Below are 25,198 nucleotides of genomic sequence, written 5' to 3'. Positions count from 1 at the left end.
ACTGTTATTTATTTCCATCAATTGTTCTAGAACGTGCACACTAGGCACGTATAAAAGGAAAAATTTGGTGGTAATATAATGTTTTTTTTATTGAAATAGGTTTTGAAAATTAGTAAAATTTCGATTTATTTCGCTTCGGGTGTCAACTTCAATATTCCGATATGATAAAGAATTTTAAGTCTTACATAAATTTATTATAAACAATTTTTGTTGTCAATGCTATCTATATTACGATACTGTTAATGCTATATTTACAATATGTCTGAAAAGATTATTTTTGTTTATTATTATGTCAAATTAATGTTATAACGATTGCAAAGTATAAAAATGAATATTATGTCGCTTTGAATTATGCTAAATTAAAAATCGCTTACCATTCCAGGTACACAAAAACTACAGGCTTTCATTCCATATTCAGGGTGTCTACTATTTTCGTTTAACAAAATTCCCGGTTTTTCCCGGCTATATCCTAATTTTTTCCCGGTTTTTTTTTCTTATCAAATTTAAATTTAAATTTGATTTCAAACATAAATAAATCATTAAATTTTTTGAAAATAATGTTTTTTTCAATAATTTTAATTAAAAACTTGGAAAATACTTGAATTAAACAAAGAATTTTTTCAAGTTTTTAAAAATAATCTTGTCTCTTTATAATTATAATTGAAAATTGGATTTTTCTATTTTATTAAAATTACATTGATAATAATTGAACTTCTGCAAAGAATTTTACTATTTATAAAAATAATTGAATCCTTCCAAAGAATGCTATTATTTATGAAAATAATTTAATTTTTGTGAAGAATTTTATTAGAATTTTTGAAAATAATAAGCAGCAATAATTAATTATTTACTTAATATGTAATAAACATTTAATTTGCTCAAATAAATAAATATCATTTATTTGAACATTCAGAAATTTAAAATGATAAAAATTTAAGAGAAGTTCAATAATCATAATTATTAAATAATAATAGAATAGTATAATTTTTAGAAGCAAAAAATTGATTTAAAACTGTAAGAGGGACTTAAAATTTTAAAAATAAAATTATAATTATGGTCACTAACTTCCCTTGATCATTTTCGAAAAATTTAAATAAAATTCTTTAAAAAAATTCAATTATTTTTCAAAAAAAGTAAAAAAATTTCAATGATTTGTTTAGAAAAATTCAATTATCTTGAAACAATAGAATTGAAAAATTACAACAATTTTATTTTTTAGATTTAAAAAAAATTTTGCGAAAGTTCAATTTTATTAAACAATTTTAAGTATGTATATTTTTTTAAATTAACTAATAAAAATTTTAATTATTAATCTTCGCAGTAAGAAACATGAATACATTAGAATTTTACTCTTTATAATATTCAATTATTAATCAATTATTAAATAAAAATACTTTGAAAATTCTATTTGTTAAAAAGTTTCTAATGAATTTCTTTAACAAATTTAATTACATATTTTCAGTCGAATTTCATAATATTTCTATTAACTCCATAATTTTTTTTAAATTTATTTACATAATATATTTGAATTGGTAACTGATTTTTTATCATCAAATTAATTATTTTTAACTAACTTAAATTTAGAGAACAGTATAAATATCTATAAAAATTAAAATAAAAATTGATTTTTTAAAAACAAATTAAAATAATAAAACTTTTTTAATTTTTGTGAAAAAATTCCCGGTTCGGTATAAAATTCCCGGCTAATTCCCGGTTTTCCCGGAATTCCCGGTTATTTCCCGGTTAGTAGAATATGATATTCTACAACTGAGATTTCGGTAAAACTTTTTCCCAACTTAACTCAAGAAACACGACAGTTAAAAACCACAAGACTATAATTTCTTTATTGCCAAAAAGAAACGCCATACAACAACAAAAACCGAATTTCAGTTATTAAGTGTCAGTTTATTTTTACATAAAACTTTACGAACATTTAATTTTTTTCCCGTAAAGTTATTGTTGTCCCATAAAAAAACCAACAGGAAATATTCTTTACTTTATAGTCAATAACTGTGAAAAAAAATTTAAATCAAAGAATAAATCTTTTTTAAAATTTGAATTCAAAATTTTTTTTATTCTTTTATCCATTTCTTTCATTAAAATGCTTCTTATTATGAGTATTTAAAAAATATTATCTTCATTGGTTAACAAGGAAAACAGTCAGAAAATATTTTAATTTTGAATAAATTATTACCGTTCATAAATTTTGAATATCATTAACATCTTTGAAACTGCTTTTAATATCATTTAAAAATTTCAAACATGTTTATAAAAAAAAGTTATTGTAGCAAAATTTTTAAAAATACAAACATTTATAAAAATAACTACTATTACATTCACAAACCTAATTAACAAATTATTTTATACAGAAAAATACAAACGACATCGTTTCCGCTTCCAAAATTCGACAATGTTTTCGGTGTCATTTTAAACGAAGTTTACGATTAATTTTCGACGTAAATTCATACACAGATTTTTCCAGTAGGGTAAAATTTACAATAGAGCAAAAATTCCAAAAAATTGATAATTTTATAATAAAACTCAATAGAGAAAATTTCACAAAACAGCAAGAATAAAAAAATTTAAATATGTACTTTTAAATATTAAAATAATTAAAATTCTACGATGAGTTTTATTATTTATGAAAATACTTGAATTACTGCGATAAAAAATTTATAAATAATTAAAATTTTTATTATTTATAAAAATAATTAAATGTTTGCCTTAATTCTGGTTTAATTTTATTGAATATTTTTTAGAATAATTGAATTCATTTGAAAAATTTTATTAGAATAGTAGATAAGGAAAATCATTGAATTGAGGAAAATTTTCTAAAATAATTGAAATTTTGCCAAAAATTTTATTAAAATTTTTGAAAATAATTGAATTTCTGCGAAGAATTTTATTATTTATGAAGATAATTGAAATGTTGACGAGAATTTAAAATTTTTTTGAACATAATTGAATTTCTTCGAAGAATTTTATTAGTTTTTAAAATAATTTATTGAATTTCTCCAATGATTTGTAACTTCTCCAAAATTCAATTTTTAGTGATTATAACTAAAATTCTTTGATAAATTCATTATATTTTTAATAGATAATTAATTAAATATGTATATATATATTAAAAAATTTAACTAATTTCAGAAAAATTTGAAATATTAAAACTTTTCAAAAATCTAATTTCTCTAAAATTTCTAATCTGCTATTGATTGATCGGAATCATAAGAAAGCATATAAAAAATTAGAGATTAAAAATAATCAAAATTACGAAAAAAGTTGAAATTTTTATTCTTCGAAAATTGCAAGATTTATTTTTTAAAAATGTTAATTAATTAAATGTTTATTGATTTTTCAAAGTATATTTTAATTTTAAATACTTAAAATTGTCAGAAAAAAATTGACCACCATAGATGGGTTGAAATTTCACTGGTCTCTCCCCTTAAAATAACTTGGGAACTAATTAATTTTTTAACAAAATAAGATAATAATTAATTTTAAAGAAATAAATAAATTGTGAACTATTTTGGTAAAATAGTCAATTTAATTCTTAAATTAAATTTGATTTTAAATAATAATCTATTTATTTATTTAAAATTATTACTACGATCAAAGAATGATTCATTTTCACTATTTTCCAGTTAATCGCTAAATTAATGATATTAGCAAAATTAAATTCTAAGTTTAATAAACAATTATACACACATAATTATGTTACTTATTGTATTAAAAAAGTTAGACTTTGTCAAATTAATTACATCACCGCAGTAATTATCACAAAAACAGAAAATTTCGTTTTTATGAATCTTCACGTAGATGGATAATTATAAAAAATTATTTACACATATTTTATAAAAATATCAAAATTCACTTTACCGAATTGAAAAAGAATCAAAAACAATTTAAAAAATTATTTTCAGCAATGAAAAATGGGAAATGCAATAAGTATTTGTTTATTATTAAAAAAAGTGATTTTTAATAACAAAAAAATGTATGAATGTTATTTGTTTATTTTTGTGTTGACAGTTTGGATCAAAATTTAAATCTGTCAACATAACCCACATAACCTAAAGAAATTGTAATTATACATTAAAAATATAAGTAAAATAAAAATTACCATTCCGATAATAGTCCCGATAATCTTGACATCCATTTTGATAAATCATAGGTCCATTATTAACTCTAATCATTTTTAGTTAATTTATAAAAATAAATTATAAAATTATCTCTCAATAGAGCAGAGAATTACACAGAAAAAAACTTAATTATTTAGAAAGTAAATATTAAAAAATATTGACACTGGCGGCAAATCGCGACTGTGTCCACAAGGCAACACTTGACAATGAATTACAACTGGTACTCACCAAATACTAATCAATTCATCACTCTGCAACTCTTCCTCGAAGTGAATCACTTTCAACCTTGATAAGCACGGCAGGTTCTTCCCCGAGTGAAACTTTGCAAGTGTATAATATTCGCGCTTATTCACATACAGCAACTACTACGATAACAAAATTATCAAACACACGAGAGTCAGTTCGGAATTTCCTACTGTTTAATTTATGTTGAGATTTTTCCGATTTTTCTTAAAAAAAGTATGAGTATGTATTACGAAACAGCAGTATTTAAGAACGCCTTCCTTTGTTTGATTCTTTACTTATTATTTCACTACGTCTCGAGTGAAAGTTACTGCTTATGGAAAATGACAAAAGTATAAATTAAAGACGCTTAGAACGAAAATATGTATAAGAAAAATGAATTTTTTGTTTTTGTTAAATATTTGCGTGCAGAGTATGACACATAATAATAATAATGATAGAATATTGTTTACTCTTGTGCACGTCGTGTCGCCGGTACCACATATATGTATGTTTCGAGTTGAGTCCACTTTGGTGCGCGCGCACCGCTGTGTATAAAGTGATCACGTTGGAATGGGGAAAGGGAAATCCAATATGGAAGATATCTGGAGGTGGAGGCCAAGCAATATAAAGTTAAAGGTGCTTGCACAGTTCTACTGCCTGTCTTAAAGAAGGATGAACAATATATCTATCCTTCTCTAACTCATTCATTTGTTTACGATTGGCGTATCTTAAAGGTACCGTCCCATGATGGCGTGAAAGCGTCGGCGTAAAGCGTAAACCATGTGAGAGAGTGAGAACGTGATATCTGTTCATCTCTTTCTATCGCACGATTTCTGCTTTACGCCGACGCTTTTAAGGCGAGAACAGAATGCCTATGAAAATGTGTACGTTAACGTGAACGTGGTCACGTGACCCATTTGAATAACATTGTGACGTCAGCACGTTACACGTTCACGTAGGCTATTCTGTTCTCGCCTTTACGCCGTCATGGGACGGTACCTTAAAGACGGAGATTTAAAATTTCTCAGTAATTTATAATCTTTATAATTTTACTAATTAAACCATAAGTTGCTAATTTTTAAATTAATACAATTTTCATCGTTTTATTGATTATTAATAATAAAATGGAATGTTTAATGATTCAAATCTTTCTATATTCATAAATCGACAATTAAGATCAAACCGAATGAAAATTAATAAAAATAAATAGACGTAAAAGTATGTTTTATAACGAAATAAACAAGATTCAAAATGTGACAAAATTTTTATTTTTTAGTTTCACTTGCTCAAATTGCATTTCTTGCTACAATGTAAACACTTTTTAACCAATTTTTTACTATTTTTTATACTATTACTATTTTTTATTTTTCCTTTCTAAAAAAAACAGCATAAAAAGGTCGAATTGAAAAAAATCGAACTCGAAAAGTATCGAAATAAGCATAAAGAATAAAAAAGAACATAGAAAGCACACCTCACACTCTAAATGGAAACGAAATAGATGGAGCTGTCTTGGGTTTATCTCAAGAAAAAATTATAAACCTGTGTTTCAATCGTTTCAATGAATTGGGTGCATTTTAATTTACAACATATAAAAATATAAATAAACAATTAATTTTTTAATAAGAAAAAATTAATATAATGTAACAAAAATATAAATAAATTGATTTATAATTATGTACTACTATTTCATTTTTCGTAATAGAAAAAAAATTTTTCTAATGGAAAAAAGAAGGGAAAGAAGAATATCAAATAATTAAAAAACAAGAAATAGAAAAATAATAATTAAAAATATAAAATAGAATCAAAAATAAAGCAGCAACGAAGTCGACCGCGAAGTCGACGAGGCGCTAGTATTTGTAGTAAAAATATAAGGCTTTTATTTAAATATTAACAATAAATAACATATTTTTGAGGTTATGGTAGAGAAAATAAATATGTTTAAAAAGGTTTACTATCTTGATAATGTAATTTACATAGTTTTATAAGCATAATACGTCGAAAGTGTTTGAAAAAAACCCATCCGTGGTTGCGGCCTTATGTATGACGTTACATCTGGAATCGACTCTTTTCTGACGTCACAATTGAGTGAAACAGCCTAATTGTGCTCAGAGCCTAATACATGCGGAAGTCGGGAATGCAAAAAAAGTGGTTAGTTCTATGATCACATGTGTTTTGTTAATTAACAAACAAAACGTTATTAAAAGTTACAAAATATTATTATCTTATTAATAAAAGTAATTGTTTGTAAGTGTTTTTCTTAAAATGTAATTTATAATACATGTATAGAATGACGTAAAGTATATACCCCCACAGCACCGAAACTTTCCTAAAAATTTATTAAATATTTACTTTCAATATTCGGAATATTTAATTGCAATGTTTATTGAAAGTTGTGTACAGATTTAAATGTCCCGATTAAATAAATGTTTAGCGCGAAGCTTTCCTGAACATTTCAATAAAATCTTCGCATAATTATAATTATAATTATGCGAAGATTTAATTTCATGTTCAGAAAATGTTCAGGAAAGCTTCGCGCTAAACATTTATTTAATCGGGACACTTAAATCTTTACACAACTTTCAATAAACATTGCAATTAAATATTCCAAATATTGCAAGTAAATATTAAATAAATTTTTAGGAAAGTTTCGGTGCTGTGGGGGTAACCTTAATTTTTCTATCTCATACACATATAGTTCTTTTTGCACAAATTATTTTTATTATTAATTGAGAAAGTAAGTAAAAAATTGTTGTGATATGTTTAATAACAGTGTTGTCAACAAAATAAGCTAAAGTAAATTTTTTTTTATTTTTTATAATTATTTTTGGTAGAAACTTGTCGATAAACTGAAATTACAATTCATTAATTTTTGGGAAAAATCTTGATTTTTTTATATACATATATTTTTATATATTTTTTATATTATATAGATTAATATCTATATGGTGTCACACGTTGAATTCTGTCAATTTTGGTAATTATTAATTTAAGTGTTTAACTTCATTGTTTTTATTAAAAAAAAAAAAAAGAAAGAAAAGGGTTCGTTTTGTCGGACCGTTGCAAAAGTTGTAAATTTCTGCTTGTATTAGTGTTAGAATAACTATTTTTGATTCTGTATTGAAAAGAAATGAATACGTATTTTTTTATTTTGAGATTTGATGAAAATTACAGAAGTTATGAATTCTTGAAATTTAATGTTTTCAAAAACAGTGTATTTGTTGGAAATTTCATGAATTTTTTAAAATAAGCAATCAAAAGTGATGAATTTGTACTGTAAATGCCTAAAAAGTTATTGAAATTAAACTTAAAAAGTTCTTCTTCTCAAAGATGGACACTTTAGACTTTCAATTTTTTTCTTTCAACTTAATCTTTAAAAAATGACAAATTTTTTTTTCTTACGCGAATGTGGTGTTTTTTATTTAATTATTATTTTCAATATTTTTTAATCTCAGTGCACACATTTCTGAGGTAGATTCTATATGAATATGAAACATAGTTTCATTCGGTTTCTGTTGAATGTCATTTGTTTATTTTTTGTGGTGAAGTGTCAAAATTATTTTGCAAATTGTATAATTTATAATTATTTATTTTTAATTCAAACTGATTGCAACAGTGTTCAAGAAAACACTTTATCGAGACTGAAAAATTATAAATTACACTTGAATTATACTTGAAAATTTGTTTCCATTTTTGTTGGAATGAAATTCTCGACATTTTTGTTAAGATTATTCATAATAGAGACATAATGTGAAATATTTCTATTTGGAAAAGAAGTGCATTATGAAGTTAACTAAAAAAGTTGTGCAAGAAAATTCTACTTCAATATTCTGTGCAAGACAATTTTATCTCAAAGTTGTGTGCAAAATAATTCTATCAAAAGTTTCAATACAAGATAATTATAACATTTTGGATTAATGTAAAAAATAATCTTTGAATCTTAAAGTATTTGTTTAGCTTTAGTTCTTAGCGGTTATGACTAATATGACAGAATTTTCTTTTAATATAAACATTTTAAGCGCATTTTTGTCTTATTATTTTTAGTAATTGATTATTAAATTCATTTTACAAAATTTAAATATTGCACTTATTGCATTTAAATATTCCAAACATTGCAAGTAAATATTTAATACATATTTTTTTCGGTGCTATGGTGAAATATTTGCTTTTGATTATTTCATTTACAAAAATTCCTTAAAACAATAAATTCAAGGTAGCAATTGTAAAAGTTAAAACCACACGAGGAAAAAAGATTATTATATTGCTTTGGCAATCAAATTGTTAATAGAACTAACAAATTTATTTTGTTGCCCTACAAATTCAGAATTATAATAATCAATATTTAAGCAACAGATATTTAGTGATAAAGTCTAACAAAATTTCTTTTTGCGCTCTTCACTTGTCTATTTCGTTTGTCAGTCCAATCCTGGCATCCTCAATAAAATGCTTTTTTATAAGTAATAGCTTGACCTCATCTACTAAAATAGCACTACTTATTCCTTCAAACCTTGTTTCAACTTCATTTTCATTTATTTTTTACCCAATATAGATCTTTTTGTAACTTCTTCTATACTTCTTAGAGTAAAATGTTTTTAAAAATATGGTTTATAAGGTATTGATTGTTAATTGTTATAATTATAAAAATAATTTTCTTCTAGTTGAGGGTTTATAATTTTTAATCAATATATTTCAACAATTAAACTTTCATTTTAAGCAGTAAATATTAAAAATGTGAAATAAATTTAAATTGTCTGCCTGCCTGTCTTCGATATTTTGTACAGGCAACACTTAAAAACGACTTGATTAATCAAAGTTAAATTTGGCAGTCTGTTAGGAATCATCGTAACTTGAAACCTTAGCCCTTAAAACCTTGGTTTTTGGTTTTAAAATAAAAACTGATATTTTAAAAAAACGGGTTTTGATTGAATACAGGCATTTAAAAAAACGGTTTTTCAAATACCATTTTATTTAAAAAGAAAACTGGTTCTAGAAAATTTGATGTATTACAAAAATCAGGTTGTTTTCCGAAAAAAAAAAAATTTTATGCCTCATGCACAAAAATGGCACTTTTAGATAGCTGACATTAAATTTTTATGTTCAAATTTTAAAATGTAATATGCATAAATCTAGGATTAGGGTTAAAATAGTTATTAAAACACTTTTCAGAAAAATTAATTTTGTATTTTCTCTTGATTTTGGGACATGTTTTTACAAATCGTTTAGATTTGGTATTGCGTTCAAATAATCAGTATTTCCCGAAAACCCGATTTAAAAAAGAAATTTTTTTAATTCATTCATTCAATTAAATTCAAATTTTTTAAATTCATTTACTATGTTTCAGAATAATTCTAATATCTTAAACTTTTATGTCCCATAAAGACATTTTGATGTGCCAATTAAAGTGATGTGTCTTGTTAAAGAAATATGATAAATATACCGATTACGATCATAAAGCGAGGGACAACTTTTAAAAGCTTATAAATTTTTTCACAATTAAGAAAATATTAATTTTTGTACAGAAAAGTGTTCAATATGACTTCATCATCATTTATCACAGTGACTGCTCTAGCAGAACATTCTTTTCCTCGCAAACGATTCCAGTCCCAGTATGTTTTACTATTTCGGTCTCTTGATTTTAAAAAAACATACCCATTAACTATTAATTTTTTATCAACAATTTTCGCCGAATATTTCATATTTGACACACAAGAATTTAGAATATAATTCACACAATTTGAAATAGAAGTTACTTTTACACAAGAATTTTGACACATTCGAATTTTTAAAAACAATTTTTTAAGTTTTTCCATAGTTAAAATAAAAATCATGCATTTTTCCTTTTGAGTGGAGAAAGGGTGTGATAGTTCCTGTTCATAAGTCTGACGATAAAAATAATACCCAAAATTATAGACCTATAACAATATTAAGTTCATTTGCTAAAATCTTTGAAAGTATTATTTTTGATAACTTTTATGCATCGGTCTCAGGAATTATAATTGATGAACAGCATGGATTTGTAAGGGGAAGATCCACATTAACTAATCTTGGTATTTTACTACTTTTTTAACTAATAATATTGAAAAGGGTCTTCAAATAGACACTATTTATGCTGATGTGTCGAAGGCATTTAATAGGGTAGACCATAATATACTATTAAGCAAATTAAATTCACTAGGCATTTCTGACAACATGGTTTCATTTTTTAAAAGTTATCTGTCTGACAGATATCAAGTTGTAAAAATTCACTTTCAGCAGAAAAAGACACTTCAGATCTGCAAAAGGATCTGAAGAGGTTACAAAAATGGTGTGGTAAAAATCATCTAAGTATTAATATTAAGAAAAGTTATGTTGTTTCATTTTCTAAAGGTAAAGTTAGCTCATATGACTATACTTTAGAGAGTCAGAACTTGGAGAGAGTAACTAGGATGCGTGATTTGGGTGTATTGTTCACTAGTAATCTTAGTTTCAATGATCACGTCACTGAAATTGTTTCAAGAACCTCAAAATCCTTAGGGTTTATAATGAGATGTGCTTCGGTATTTCGTGGTCTTGCAACAATTAGAATATTATACTTGACGCTTGTCAGATCAATAATTGAATACGCATGTATAATCTGGTCTCCTTTTTATGTCTTCCACATAATCAGAATTGAACGTGTTCAAAATAAATTCTTTAGATTTGCTGCGAGAATACTTAATATTCCATTTGATTATCGTACGCATGATTATGAAAATTTAAGAACTTTAATGAATATTCCTCTTTTGACATCTAGATTTCATTTTTCTGATATGTCTTTTTTGTACAGACTGATGAACGGAGCTATCTATTGTCCCTCACTCTTATCCATGGTAAATTTATCCGTTCCTAGAATGTTTACTAGACGTTATACGTTATTCTCAGTGGCGTTTCATAGAACGAACTATGGTAATAATTCATTAATTGATCGACTCACTAGAGAAGCTAATTTAATTTCTAATGAAATAAACTTCTTTGATAATAATGTTACAAGGTTCACAACGGCATTGCGTAACATAATGTTTAATAGAAACTGAGATTATTTAATTTGCACATAAAAAGTTTCAACCTAGATTTAAGTTAAAAATTCATTGTTATATTAGATTTAGGAGTACTTTTGTACGAAAGGGCATGTCCCGTTATGTTTCTTAAATAAATAAATAAATAAATAAATAAAACGAATTGTTTTTTGTCGGGAAAAATACTTGTCGTGAAACTCGATTCGGGAAAAAAGGTGTCAGGAAATTGATTTCGTGAAAAGTATGTGTCGGGAAAAAGAATTTCGTGAAATTGAGTGCGGGAAAACGTTGGCGAACCAAAGTATGGCTAGGGAAAAGTAGATATTGTAAGAAGTTGGGTATTCAAATTGAATTTTCAAATTGGATCAATTATTTTTATCTATTTAATAAATTAGTGTAAAATCTTTTGGAACTGTTTCATCGTATCAAGCATTAATATTTCCAACAAAATCAAGTAAAAAGCTATTGAAATTATCAAAAATATGCGAGGTACATGAAAGTTAAAGGTTCCGGTAATAATTAATTCATCGAATATGTGGAGCGGATTTTTTAATTCTATAACTGTGACAAAATACTCTCCTATCACAATTAAACTACAAAGAGATAAATTATTAACTTGAAAATTCTAAAAGCTAAGGACAGTTTTACTCCCGTTACTTTCATGACGAATTGTAAATAACGAAATTGAAGCAATTTTCTACTTTATATTTTTACATTAATAGGAAATATTGTCATGATTTGAATGGAACGTTAAATTATGTAGTGAATATAAATTTTTCCGGATTTTAACATTCAACCAGTTATTACATCAGATTGTTCAAATATTCTGTTTTTTGTTAGAAAAGGTTATTTTTTCAAATAAATAGAAATATTTGGATTTTATACACATTTTTTGAAATGAAACACTTCACCTTTCAAATGATATTCAAATGATATTTTATAAAAATATTACAATCCTATAAAATTGTTATTTTAAAATACAATTCTCTTTATTTCTCTTTTACCAATAATAACAAATCTAGTATCATTAATGAATTGAAAACAATTAAAAAATGAATAATGAAACTAAATGTTTAGAACAGAAATTTAAAAATGGCGTTGGTAGCGATCTCTAGAGCCAGTAGTCGAGTGTCAATAGATTCGACCTTCAACCATTTGAATCATTTGGGAGCCATCGCCCGACAGAGACAGCCGTGCTTTGCAGTATTTGCACAAAGTTTTGTCGCAGAAGCAAAAAAAATGAGCCTGCCACGCGTTTTCTTTGATATGACCGCAGACGGCAAGACAGTGGGTCGCATCGTAATGGAGGTAAATTTATTTTCATCAACACTTTTAATATTAAAAGTAATAAATAATTTCATTACAGTTATTAAAATTGAATACATTAATCTTATTCAGCGGCTTTAATATTTAACACAATTTTTTAGTAAACATTGGAAAATTTCATTTAATTTTTTTACAATTCATTGAAAGGATGATTACTAGCTTTTAAATATAATTTTAAGAGTTGTATTTAATTTATAAAAAATTAATAATTTACATATCTTGTTTTTAAATGAAATTTTTCTATTCACATTCTGCTTATTAGAACACACTAGGTTTGACAGTTTTCATGCAGTATCTCTAGCACATACATAGTACTCTTCATGTAAATTATTTAATTGTGTCATTGAAACACCTTGTAACCTCGAAAGGGATTTATTTTATCTGAACGTCCTTTTAAAACGTTCAAATAACGTTGATCATTTCAAGTTATGAATTGTAATTATTTAAAAATATACTAACTATTATAATATAAATTTTTCTTTTTAAATAACTTAATTTTTCAAAAACTATCATAAAATTATGACTTATAAATTATTTTATGAATAATTTTTACTATTTTTATAAATACTAGATTGATAGAAAAATTTTAGTTAGAAATACTAAAAAAAATTGGATTTTGGAAAAGTTACAAATGATTACAGAAATTCAATTATTTTCAAAAGTTACAAAAATTCCTCGTAGAATTTCAATTATGTTCAAAAATTTTTAAAAAAATCTCGTCAAAATTACAATTATCTTTATAAATAATAAATTCTTCATCAAAATTCAATTATTTAATTCTTAATAAATTTCTTCGAAATAATTCAATTATTTTCATAAGTAATAAAATTTTCACAGGAATTCAATTACTTTTATAAACTTGAAAAAAATTCGTTGTAATTAATATAATTCTTTGCAGAAATTCAATTATATTCAAAAATTTTTAAAAAAATATTGTCAAAATTTCAATTATTTTTATAAATAATAAAATTCTTCATCGAAATTCAATTATATTTAAAAATTTTAATAAAATTCTTGGCAAAATTTCGTAGGAATTCAATTATTCAATTTTTAATAAATTAATTCAAAATAATTCCATTATTTTCATAAGTAATAAAATTTCCACAGGAATTCAATTATTTAAAATACAAAATTTCATGAAATTTTTCGAAAAATATCAATTATTCAAAAAGATTTTTATAAAATTCATCGCAAGAATTTAATTATTTAAAAAAAATTATCATAGGTAGTTCTTTTCAAGAATTCAATTACCTATTTAATCAAATTCTTCACCGAAATTCAATTATTTTTATAAACTTGAATAAAATTCGTTGGAAGAATTAAATTATTTTCAAAATGTAATAAAATTCTTCGCAAAAATCCAATTATGTTCAAAAATTTAAAAACAAATTCTTGTTAAAATTCCAAGTATCTTTATAAATAATAAAATTCTTCTCCGAAATTCAATTATTTTAGAAAAATTTTAATAAAATTCTTAGGAAAATTTTAATTATTTTGATAAATAATAAAACTTATCGCAGGATCTTAATTATTTTTTATACAATATTTAAATCAAATTCCTCGATAAATGTAATTATTCTTAAAAATTTTATTAAAATTTGTCAAATGAATTCAGTTATTTAAAAAATTATTGATAAAATTCTTTATGAAAATTCAATTTTAACAAACATTCAATTATTCAATAAATTATTTATTTTTTAATTCAAATAATTGAATTTTTCTAGAATTTCCTAATAAAAATTGATTTAAAAATGAATTAACGAATAATCGATTTATTATTATTTATGAAAATAATTGAATTGTTGCAACGAATTTTATTACATTTGTTTAAAATAATTGAATTTTTTTGAGAAATTGTACTGCTTGTAAAAATAATTGAATTCTTGCGAAGGATTTTTTTAAGGATTTTTCTAAATAATTAACTTATTTTGAAAATTTTTATGGTAATTTAAATTAGTACAAAACACTCTGAGTCTTCGACTCGGAGTGATCGCCTTCTTCATGTTTTGTAATAATATTCTTATAAAAGTTGTGGAATTTCAAAAAGGTTTGAATTTGAATGTTTTGAAGAATTTTAATTCCTACAGAAAAATAATAATGATTAAATATTTATTTAAAAAAGAAGTTTTATTGATGTTTTTGAATAATTTTACAATTAAATTAAATTACAATTAAAGAAATTTGTAAATAAATGTAATAGAACATTTTTTTTGAGTATCTAATAATTTTTAGAGTGAATCAGAATATTCTTTGACTCAGGGAAAAAGTGAAAATTTTGTCTGGAAATCAGGGAAAAGTCTGGAAAGAATTTTAAAAACTTTTTGAAGTAAATTTAGTTACGTATTGTAGCTGTAGGTGACGTCTTTCAAAAGTTACCTTTTTCGGGGAGTAACTTTCCGAACGACCAGTAACTCATAAATGAAAAATCCAAACTGGATTCTGTTCATAAGTGTTTGTTCTAGATAACAAACCTAAAAACGATTTTTTAAATATATTTTTTAATTTTTATACACATTTAAATTAAATTTTCGATGTGCTATACTAAGGTTGATTCGTCACAAAGGCGAGCAAGATACGATTATCACACCGATATTCCTAAAACTCTCATCAGATTTCTCTGTCTAGTCTTCACAATCGCTCATGTTTACACGAACAAAGACCTTACAAATACTTATACTAAGTTAAATGTATTTTTAAAATTTTTTGCAGTTGCGAACCGACGTAGTCCCTAAAACTTCAGAAAATTTCCGAGCCTTGTGCTCTGGAGAACACGGCTTCAGTTACAAAGGTAGCAGCTTCCATAGAGTTATACCAAACTTTATGTGTCAGGGTGGGGATTTTACAAATCATAATGGCACAGGAGGAAAATCCATTTACGGTGCGAAATTTGAAGATGAGAACTTCCAATTGAAGCATGTAGGACCAGGAGTTCTATCAATGGCAAATGCGGGTCCAAACACTAATGGTAGTCAATTCTTTATTACGAGTGCGAAAACATCATGGCTGGACGGTAAACACGTTGTTTTTGGAAAAGTAGTTGAAGGCTTGGATGTTGTTAGAAAGGTACGTCCATTTTCTTAATACATTAATCACAAAAACTCATATATCACATCTAACTGATATTTATGGGTCAAAATAAAAAATCGGTAATATGTGTTTTTTTTAAATCTTTGAAATGTTTGTTTGTGATATAAGAGCCATATTTGAATTTTTTGATTCGCTCGTTTAATAATTCTAATGTGAAGTACTTTTTAACGAAAATAAAAGAATATTTGATTGATTGCATGACATAAACGCAAACACCTTCAAAGATATCATGCATTAAGTCAATCGAGATGTTTTCCGCGACATGAAAATCTTCAACTTCGTGAAATGCACATTTCTCTATTAAACCAGAAACTAAATTTTTTTAATTTACATCTTGTTCGTAAAAGAGATTTATCCTCTGAAGTTAGTGTTAAAGAAGAGTCTAATAAAATTTTACATATTCTACCGAAACCATTCGGTAAATTTAAGAATATAATTGAGGCCCAATTTACCGTCCAAAATTTAAAAAAGTCAAATTTAATTCGTGGTGCAATACCGTCAACTGATACAATTATTCCTTTTCTTTGAAGAAAATTTATTTCTTCGATTAATTTGACGAAAATTTCTAGTTCGTCATAAAATATGAAAATTGATGAAATGATATCATTACAGCTGTGCAAATTCAAAAATTTCGCTCTCTTTAAGAATTAACATGGACTCGGTTCGGTTTGAATTTCGAGTCCATGTAAAATTCGAGTTTCTGCACACCTCTAGATATAATCCATAAATTTTCATCAATATTTTCTCATCCACAAATCACCAAAAACTTACTAAGAATTACAAACCAAACATTTTTCTTCCATAGAGATTTTTATATGGCAATGAGATAAAAAAAATTTTTTAATTTTAAGTTAAAATTTTCTTAAAAATCTTTAACAGGCAAAATTCTAGAAATTTTTTTAAATTAAAAAAAAATTATTTACTGTTTCTAAACTATAGCAAAAACAATACCAATTAAGGGGTCTTGTAACTTTTTTAGGCATTAAAATCGGAAGTTTTTTAAAAAATTTTTGCTCATAAGTTTTAAAATATAATTGATCAAAAGTTTTTACATATCATTGTGTATGTTAGGAAGTCTTAAAAAAAGAATTTCATATTTGAAAAAACATAAGTATCTTCTTTCTACAGAGGGCGCTTTGGTCACTGGTAAAAATTATTGGTTGTCATTGTAGCTCATAGCAGAATCGTCTAAAATCAAAAAATCAAATTTTATTTCAAAATGGACGACTTAATACAGGACCTAAACCTCTTATCTTATCGTAAATATCTATCTATATTTTGAAATTATGTTTGATTTTTTTATTTTCAATGATTCTGCTATGAGCTACATAGACATCCGTAATTGAAAGTAATTTTTACCAGTAGACAAAGCGCCCTCTGTAGAAGGAAGGTATATATTTTTTCCAATCTGAAATCCTTTTTTTAAAACTTCTTAACATACACAATGACATGTAAAAACTTTCGATCAATTATATTTTAAAACTTATGAGCAAAAAATTTTTTAAAATCATCCGATTTTAGTGCTAAAAAAGTTACAAGACCCCTTAATATCTGGGTCATCGAAATGAATTTAATTCACAATTAATAAAAAGTAACCACAGCCGATAATCAGCAGAAGATGAAAAATTATTTTTTGAGCGAACTTTATCTTCTGTTTACTAACAATTGTTAGTAAAAAAATTGTTTACTAGCATGAAACTATTGCTAGAACAATTCCAATTAATATCTAGGTCAGCAAAATTAATTTAATTCGCAATTCATAAAAAGTAACCACAGTTGATAATCCTAAACAATGGCTAGAACAAAATTTTCTCAAAAATCTTTAAAAACAGGCAAAATTCCAGAAAATTTTTTAAATTCCATACTATTTTCCAGGTTTTCCATACCTTTTTCTAAATTTCATACTTTTCTAGGATTTCCAAGCTCTGTGGCAACCATGTATTTTGATTCATTCTTCTAAGCACAAATTAGGCTACTTATAAGACAATCTATTTTTCTAATTTTATTTCTCCAAGATAACGAAGGCTTTAAAACTTTATGTGCTAGATGAACGCAGTGCTCTCTGCCTAATTTGGAGTACAGATAGGGAGATGAAGCAATTTTTTGTAAAATGATAATTGTACTTTTTCAATTCTATCCAAGAATCTCAGGCTCCGAATCTGATTTGGATAAAGCAAACCACTAATATAAACATTTCCTTATTCGCTGTAAACATTACAAATAGCCTTGCCATTTTTACATTTAGCAATACATTTCAATATTTTACTCTTTGAGAAAGCGTCATCCAAGATAGAAACAAAACCATCCAAAGATTGAGGGCCAGTTTCACCAACTCCGATTAAAAGTTAATCAACGATTAAAGTCAGTTTAACCGCCCGTGATTGGTTGGTTAAGGATTTAATCATTGATTAAATTTTAATCGGAGTTGGTGAAACTGGCCCTTAGTATCTAAAACAAATTCCAGGCATCACAGTTGGTCCTCTTTTCCCCTTTTGTCCCCTTATTTCAATTTTATCCCCTTTTTCACCTTTTTTCACGATTTGTCACCTTTTTCCCCTTTTTTGCTGATTTGTCCCCTTTTTCACCTTTTCCTAATCAAAAATGAACAAGTTTTTCTTTTTTTCAAATCTTTTTCAAAGTGTAATCATAAAATTTAGACTCAAAGTTATAGAATTCAATGCGTTTTATATCTGATTTAGATTATCAACACCACAACATAATATAAATATGTTTTTTTATGTTAATCATTTAAATAATATAGATATCGTATATAGAATTTTATAAATTATAAGGTGGTTCATTCAACAGAATGCAGACCTTTAGAAAAATAATTAATTAACAATCAAATAATTCAAATATTATTATTAATAGTTTTTTCTAGAAAAAATAAAAATTCTAATATAAAACCTTTAATTTTTTCCATTTCTGACAATAATTTCTTTTTAAATAACTTAATTCTTGAAGAACTATAAATGCTGCTCTGTAAAAATTGTTCTCATGGTTTCCTTGAACAAATAAAGAAATTCTAATTCTAATTCTAACTATCATAAAATTATAACTTAGAAATTATTTAATGAATAATTTTATTTAAATACATTTCAAAATTAATTGAACTTTAAAACAGTTTCGTTTACAATTTTCATAAATAGATGAACTTGAAAAGATTTTAACTTCAAATTTTATAAAATTTTAATTTTGAATGAATTTCATTAGAAATTCTAAACAACTTACATTTTTGCAAAAATTTTCAAAATTTAAATAATTCTAAAATTAGTTAAATTTTTTAATATTTATATATTTGATTAATTATTAAAAATAATAAATTTATCGAGGAATTTTAGTTAGAAACACTAAAAAAAATTTTAATTTTGGAGAAGTTTCAAATAATTGCAAAAATTCAATTATCTTTATGAATAATAAAATTCTTCGCAGAAATTCAATTATTTTCGAAAATTTTAATAAAATTCTTTGCAAAATTTCAATTATTTGCAAAAATTTTCCTAAATTCAGTTATATAGGTACAATATCTACTATTTTAATAAAATTTTCCACAAGAATTCAATTATTTAAGAAAAATTTTAATAAAATTCTACGCAAACGTTTAATTATTTTCATAAATAAAAAAGAATTTACAAGAATTCTATTATTTACAAATTTTTTATAAATTTCTTCGCAATAATTCCATTATTTTCATAAATAATCAAACTCATCGCAGAATTTCAATTATTTTTAGTATAATTTTAATCAAATGCCACGTAAAATGTAATTATTTTAAAAAATTTTATTAAAATTCGTCGAAAGAATTTAATTATTTAAAAATTTATTGATAACATTTTTTATGAGAATTCAATATTAAGAAACATTTAATTATTCAATATAAATTCTTTATTTTTTTATTTAAATAATTGAATTCTAGTAGAATTTTCTGATAAAAATTAATTTAAAAATGGATTTCAGTTAAAATTTTCGATTATAATTGAATATTAAAAGCATTAAAGCGTGAATTTTCAGAAATAATTGAATTTTGAAAAAGTTTCAAATTGAAATCTTTGATAATCTGAATTTTTTATATTTTTAACTAACAATTCTGTAGAATTAGGTAATATTTTCAAAAAGTTTAATTGAAATTTTTTGAAGTTTTTATTTTCAAATATATATTTAATTGAAGAATTTTTGAATAATCGATGAAATTTCGTAAAATTGAATTGTAAACAAATACATTTGAAAATTCTCAGAATTTTAAAAAAAATTATTGTAAAAAATTGATTTAAAGAAAAATTTAGAAAATATTAATTGATTCGAAATGATGAAAATAATTTTGAAGAAGTTACAGTAAAAATATTTTTTATAGTAAAAAATAATTATCTTATCATTCGGTTATCTTTAATGATTATAAATTGTTGAATTTCAAAAAGATTTGAATTTGAATGTTTTGAAAATCATAATTCCTATGAAAAAATAATAATGATTAAATATTTTTTTTTAAAAAACAGTTATTGTTGTTTTCGAATAATTTTACAGTTAAAGAAATTCGTAAATAAATGTAATAGAACATTTTTTTGAGTATCTAATCATTTTTAGACTGAATCGTAGAATATTCTTTAGGGAAAAAGTCAAAATTTTGTCTTGAAATCAAAGAAAAGTCAAGAAAATTATATATGCAAGTTGTATAAACAAATAAATTTTTATCTCCTTTTGGTCCCCTTTCTGAGGAAAAAAATTCCCCTTTTCACCTTTTTTGAGGAAAAAAGGTACTGCGATGCCTGAAATTCATTTAGTTTTAACGGGAAACTCTGTATACAAAGACATGTTAAATATTCTTACAGGAATGTTCAATTGAGTGTTGTCACATGTTCACAAATTTTATTATGTTTAACCCTTGGAGAACACACTGGGTCAATGCGACCTACGAAAAAGATTTGACCTAGAAATTATTAGGTACATTTAATCGGGTTTGGGAAAATTTGAACCAGGTCTGAGCTTAAATTTAAACAAAGGGTTTTTAAAGATACAGTATAGTATTATCTGTTAAAACAATAAATTTCGTGTAAATTATTATTTCTATTAATTGTAAAATATATTTCGGAGAAGTTTGAAATTTTGTAATTATACTCCATTAAAAAATGTAATGGGGCAGATTGACCCAAAGTGTACTCCGTGATCGAAGAAAAAGATGTGTTCTCAAAGGGTTAATAACACATAATATTGTAAACTTTAATTTTCTGTTCCAGTTGGAAGCTTTGGGATCGCAAAGTGGCAAAACCGCAAAGAAAATTCTAATAAACAATTGTGGAGAAGTGTCGTAATTTGGTCTCAATAAGTCTAATTTACTTTAAATATTGCATTTTTCTTTAGCTAATAAATACACTTATTTTTATCAAGATTTAATGAAAAGCCAGTCTTCGTTGCCCTTCATTCAAGAAATGTACATTATTTACAAACCAAAGATATGTTTTCTGTATTGTGTATTTCTATTAGTTGCAATAATTTCGACCCCCATTGTGTTGACGGCATAATAATGTCCCTGTGGTTATTAGTAACATTAATTAAAATCCAATATAAAGAATAGTTTCAAAATATTCTGCAGAGATTATAAAATTTCTTTATAAAATAAAGAGGCAAAAAGTACTTGAATCATTTAGAAACTCCTTATTTAGAAATTATTATAGAGGAATCGAATGCAGTCACATGTAATAAATAGGGTGATGGAACCAATAGTTGAGGAAATATTGAGGTTCTAAATATATACATTTTTTAATCATAAACAAGGCCATCCTTGTAAATTGAAATGTATGATTTAAACAAATAAGTATCTGAGCTACTATAAAAAGGCTTTATTATCATCTCAGGATTTAAAAATTATAAAAATATATATTAAAGGATCCAATTCTAATACTTGGGACCTTATAATGATTCGGTAATTGGAACGGTTGGACTCTGTGTTGGTTATGGATTACTTCGTTTGTTTCCATTGCTTAGTCATTGTTTTCAAATTGCGGTGTTGCGGAGGTCTGTTATGAAGCATGTTTGGTGGGATAGTGATTTTCAAATTTTTGGACGGAGCATTTTGTCGTTGACCGAATTCGATTTATCCGCCATTTCTGGATTTTATTCAAGCGAGCTAAAATTACTAAACAGCCAAGATGACTGGACTCGATCGGCGTAACGTTTCAGTTATAGTTTTTATTTTAACCTCTGAATACATTACAGAACTCAATGCGCAGACTCGAGGTATTCGATTCTTGACTTCGCACAGTGGGCCAGGATCGTCAAATTTTGGCCAAAAATACAATTTTTCAACTTTTAAATATGCACAAAAGAATTTATCCACAGTATATGAACACAAAAGAGACTACTTAAAACCACAAGACAAACAAACAGCACTAACTAGACATATTGACAAATATAACCACACTTTCGACTTCGATAATACAACAATTTTAAATAAAACTGAAAAATATAGAAAAAGATTGGTTTTAGAAATGACTCGCATTGTCACTTCAAACTCGGTTAACGAAAGAAAAGATATTGAACATCTATCAGAAATTTATTTACCACTTCTCTAAAGATTTAAAAAATAATTTATACAAAAAAAAGGGGAAAAAAATGCAATACGAAAAATTATGGGGAACAAAAAATAAATGAATAAAAAATAAATAAATTTAAAAGAAAATAAAAGAAAAGAAAATTAAAAAATATATATTTCTCATATTACTACGTCTCACACAATTTCTTCCATGGAAGAAGTGGTTGCAACCACTTAGTCGCCATACAGAATCTTTACAAACCATAAAAGTTAAAACACATGTTAATTTAAAACCGAAAAGTCAAAAGTCTTCAGTATTTAAAAAACAGCCAAACATATCACATCTCACATCTCAAGTTTATTTCACATCTCAATACGTTAATATTGCTTATAAGTGTTTTGTTTTATTTTAAAAAATGAGAAATAAATAAATATTTTTTAAATGTTTAAAAAAAACAGTGAAACAACAATAATGTACAAAAATTGTGTTATGTAACCAGGTATGAGTTTTAATGTCTTCTTAATAAATTTCATTTATTCCTAATTCAGGTATATACAAATATTTCATTACCATTTTATTATCAAACTAAAATATATGTAATTTGCAGAATATCAATAAAATTACTGAAGAGGATCCAAACGAGGATCGAAACGTCTAAAAAAATTTAAAATTTAGTTTTTTCATTTTAAATTTGATCCTACAAACCACAAAATCTCTACACTAATATAATAATTTGATCACAAAAGAGTCTATATTCAATATAAAAACAATTTTCAAAATTAAACAATTTTGATGAACAGTGGTATTTAACGGTTTTTTGTGTCGCTGATTACGAATCTGATGTCAGATTTCAAAAATTCAAAATGGCGGATCCAATATGGCGGACATAAAAATTTTAAAATCAATAAATTTGAATTAAACATAAGTAACTATAGGTTTTTTGGGTCGCTGATTACGAATCTGATGTCAGATTTCAAAAAATCAAAATGGCGGTCATAAAAATTTTTTTTAAAAATTTTTACTACGATCGTGGTAGATCCTGGAAACTACAGTACGTTTTATTTTTGTAGGCTAATAACAGTAAATTTTTTTTTATTTTCTGAATTTTATAGACACTAGTTTTGTAATCACCAAACTTAAAAACTCTCAAGCAACAAATTGTAGGCAAATCTTATCCAATATAAAATCCACTTGTATTCTTACATCAGATTCGTAATCAGCGACCTAAAAAACCCCTAGATACAAAGTTTCATAAAAATCGATTAATTTTAAAATCTTTATGTCCGCCATTTTGGATCCGCCATTTTGAATTTTTGAAATCTGACATCAGATTTGTAATCAGCGACCTAAAAAACCCCTAGATACAAAGTTTCATAAAAATCGATTAATTTTAAAAATTGTATGTCCGCCATATTGGATCCGCCATTTTGAATTTTTGAAATCTGACATCAGATTCGTAATCAGCGACCCAAAAACCCATAGATACCTATGTTTAATTCAAATTTATTGATTTTAAAATCTTTATGTCCGCCATATTGGATCCGCCATTTTGAATTTTTGAAATCTGACTTCAGATTCGTAATCAGCGACCCAAGAAACCTTTAGATACTTATGCTTCATTAAAATTGATTCATATAAAAAATTTATGTCCGCCATATTGGATCCGCCATTTTGAATTTTTGAAATCTGACTTCAGATTCGTAATCAGCGACCCAAGAAACCTTTAGATACTTATGCTTCATTAAAATTGATTCATATAAAAAATTTATGTTCGCCATATTGGATCCGCCATTTTGAATTTTTAACATCTGACTTCAAATTCGTAATCATCGACCCCAAAAACTGTAGGTAGCATACTTGTTATTCGTAAATATCTTGTTTTTTTTAAATAATGATTTTTGGCCAAAAATCGACGATCCTGGCCCACTGTGAGTCGATATAATTCTCGAGTCTGCGCAGTGAGTTCTTTAATATATTTGGAGGTTATGTTAAAAACTCTATTTTTGTTAAAATGTCAAATTAATCCAGGATTATCATAAATATTATGGTTTTATAAAAGTTGCTATAAAATTTACAGCTTAACGAAAAATTGAGGAATAATTCTTGAACAAAGTTTTCCCGTGCCACTGGTTTAGTTAAAGTTGTAGGTTTAATTTTGCTTTTAATGACAAGGTACTCCACTTGCTCCTTTTGTGTTTAAAAGTGTTTCCCAGGTGCATGCTGTTAGCGCTGTGAGAATAAAAATTTTCTGCAGCATTGAATTTTTTCAAATTAGCGAGTTATAATTTATTATGAACTATTGCGTGCAATAAGGAATAATTCTTTTACAACAAGATTCTGTAAAAAATTCAAATTTTATTACAAATTTGTTAACATGTTCTTAAAGAAAGTCTTATTTTACACATCACCATTTTTAAGCATGGTAAGAAGATCAAGTGTTCATGGGAGCAGAACAGTTTTTATATTATGGAATGTTTGCTATAAATCAGTTATATCGTTGAAAATGAAAGAAATTAACTAAACGTGTACCATGTACAATTTTTAGATCAGTTAAGTATTGAATGTATATTATTTATTAGTTTTAATAAAATTTAATTTTCAGAACAAACATTGTGGCTGTATAAAAATGTTGATAAAGTTTAAGTACTGCATAGTAAATGACAGAAATAAAATTGTTTTGCTTTAACGGTTTTTATATTTGCTGAAGTAGTATACTGAAAGGTCGATTTACGGAATCGACGAAAATTAATAAGAAGAAGACTGCCGAACGGCAGCAGCACCACGTACAATAAAGACGCTCTAGGCCCTTTAATATTCGTAATTACGCATGAGAACAATTTTTAAAAAAGAAGTAATATATTCAATA

The 25,198-nt window shown here is 25.3% G+C and overlaps 2 protein-coding genes across 7 annotated transcripts in view; one reads left to right on the top strand and one right to left on the bottom strand.

Moving 5' to 3' along the window:
* LOC122500049 (nuclear factor NF-kappa-B p110 subunit) overlaps window positions 1–4,883 on the bottom strand; it is a 34,324-nt gene extending 29,441 nt beyond the window's left edge. The window contains exon 1 of one of the 2 annotated variants that reach the window (XM_043608755.1): window positions 4,365–4,883. Coding sequence is in view for 1 of the 2 variants with exons in the window: in XM_043608754.1 (XP_043464689.1) it covers window positions 4,118–4,190 (73 nt within the window). In the remaining variant the exon portion in view is untranslated. The other variant, XM_043608754.1, reaches the window with a different exon arrangement.
* Window positions 4,884–6,363: 1,480 nt separating this feature from the next.
* Window positions 6,364–21,439, top strand: LOC122500050 (peptidyl-prolyl cis-trans isomerase-like). Of its 5 annotated transcripts, XM_043608760.1 has the most exons (5): window positions 6,493–6,605; window positions 7,057–7,095; window positions 12,470–12,700; window positions 15,428–15,781; window positions 21,037–21,439. In XM_043608760.1, the coding sequence occupies exons 3-5, from the start codon at window positions 12,485–12,487 to the stop codon at window positions 21,109–21,111; spliced, it is 645 nt and encodes a 214-aa protein (XP_043464695.1). In that variant the 5' UTR covers window positions 6,493–6,605; window positions 7,057–7,095; window positions 12,470–12,484; the 3' UTR covers window positions 21,112–21,439. The 5 variants fall into 5 exon arrangements, with proteins under 5 accessions (XP_043464694.1, XP_043464692.1, XP_043464693.1 ...); XM_043608759.1 differs by lacking the exon at window positions 7,057–7,095 and having other exon boundaries at window positions 6,364–6,509; XM_043608757.1 differs by lacking the exon at window positions 7,057–7,095 and having other exon boundaries at window positions 6,448–6,605.
* The last annotated feature ends 3,759 nt before the right edge of the window (window positions 21,440–25,198 follow it).

The sequence above is a fragment of the Leptopilina heterotoma genome, unplaced genomic scaffold (assembly GCF_015476425.1).
Source record: "Leptopilina heterotoma isolate Lh14 unplaced genomic scaffold, ASM1547642v1 Lhet_180, whole genome shotgun sequence".
NCBI lineage: Eukaryota > Metazoa > Arthropoda > Insecta > Hymenoptera > Figitidae > Leptopilina > Leptopilina heterotoma.
Note: the sequence above shows the minus strand (reverse complement) of the source record. Positions and strands in the feature narration are given on the sequence as shown.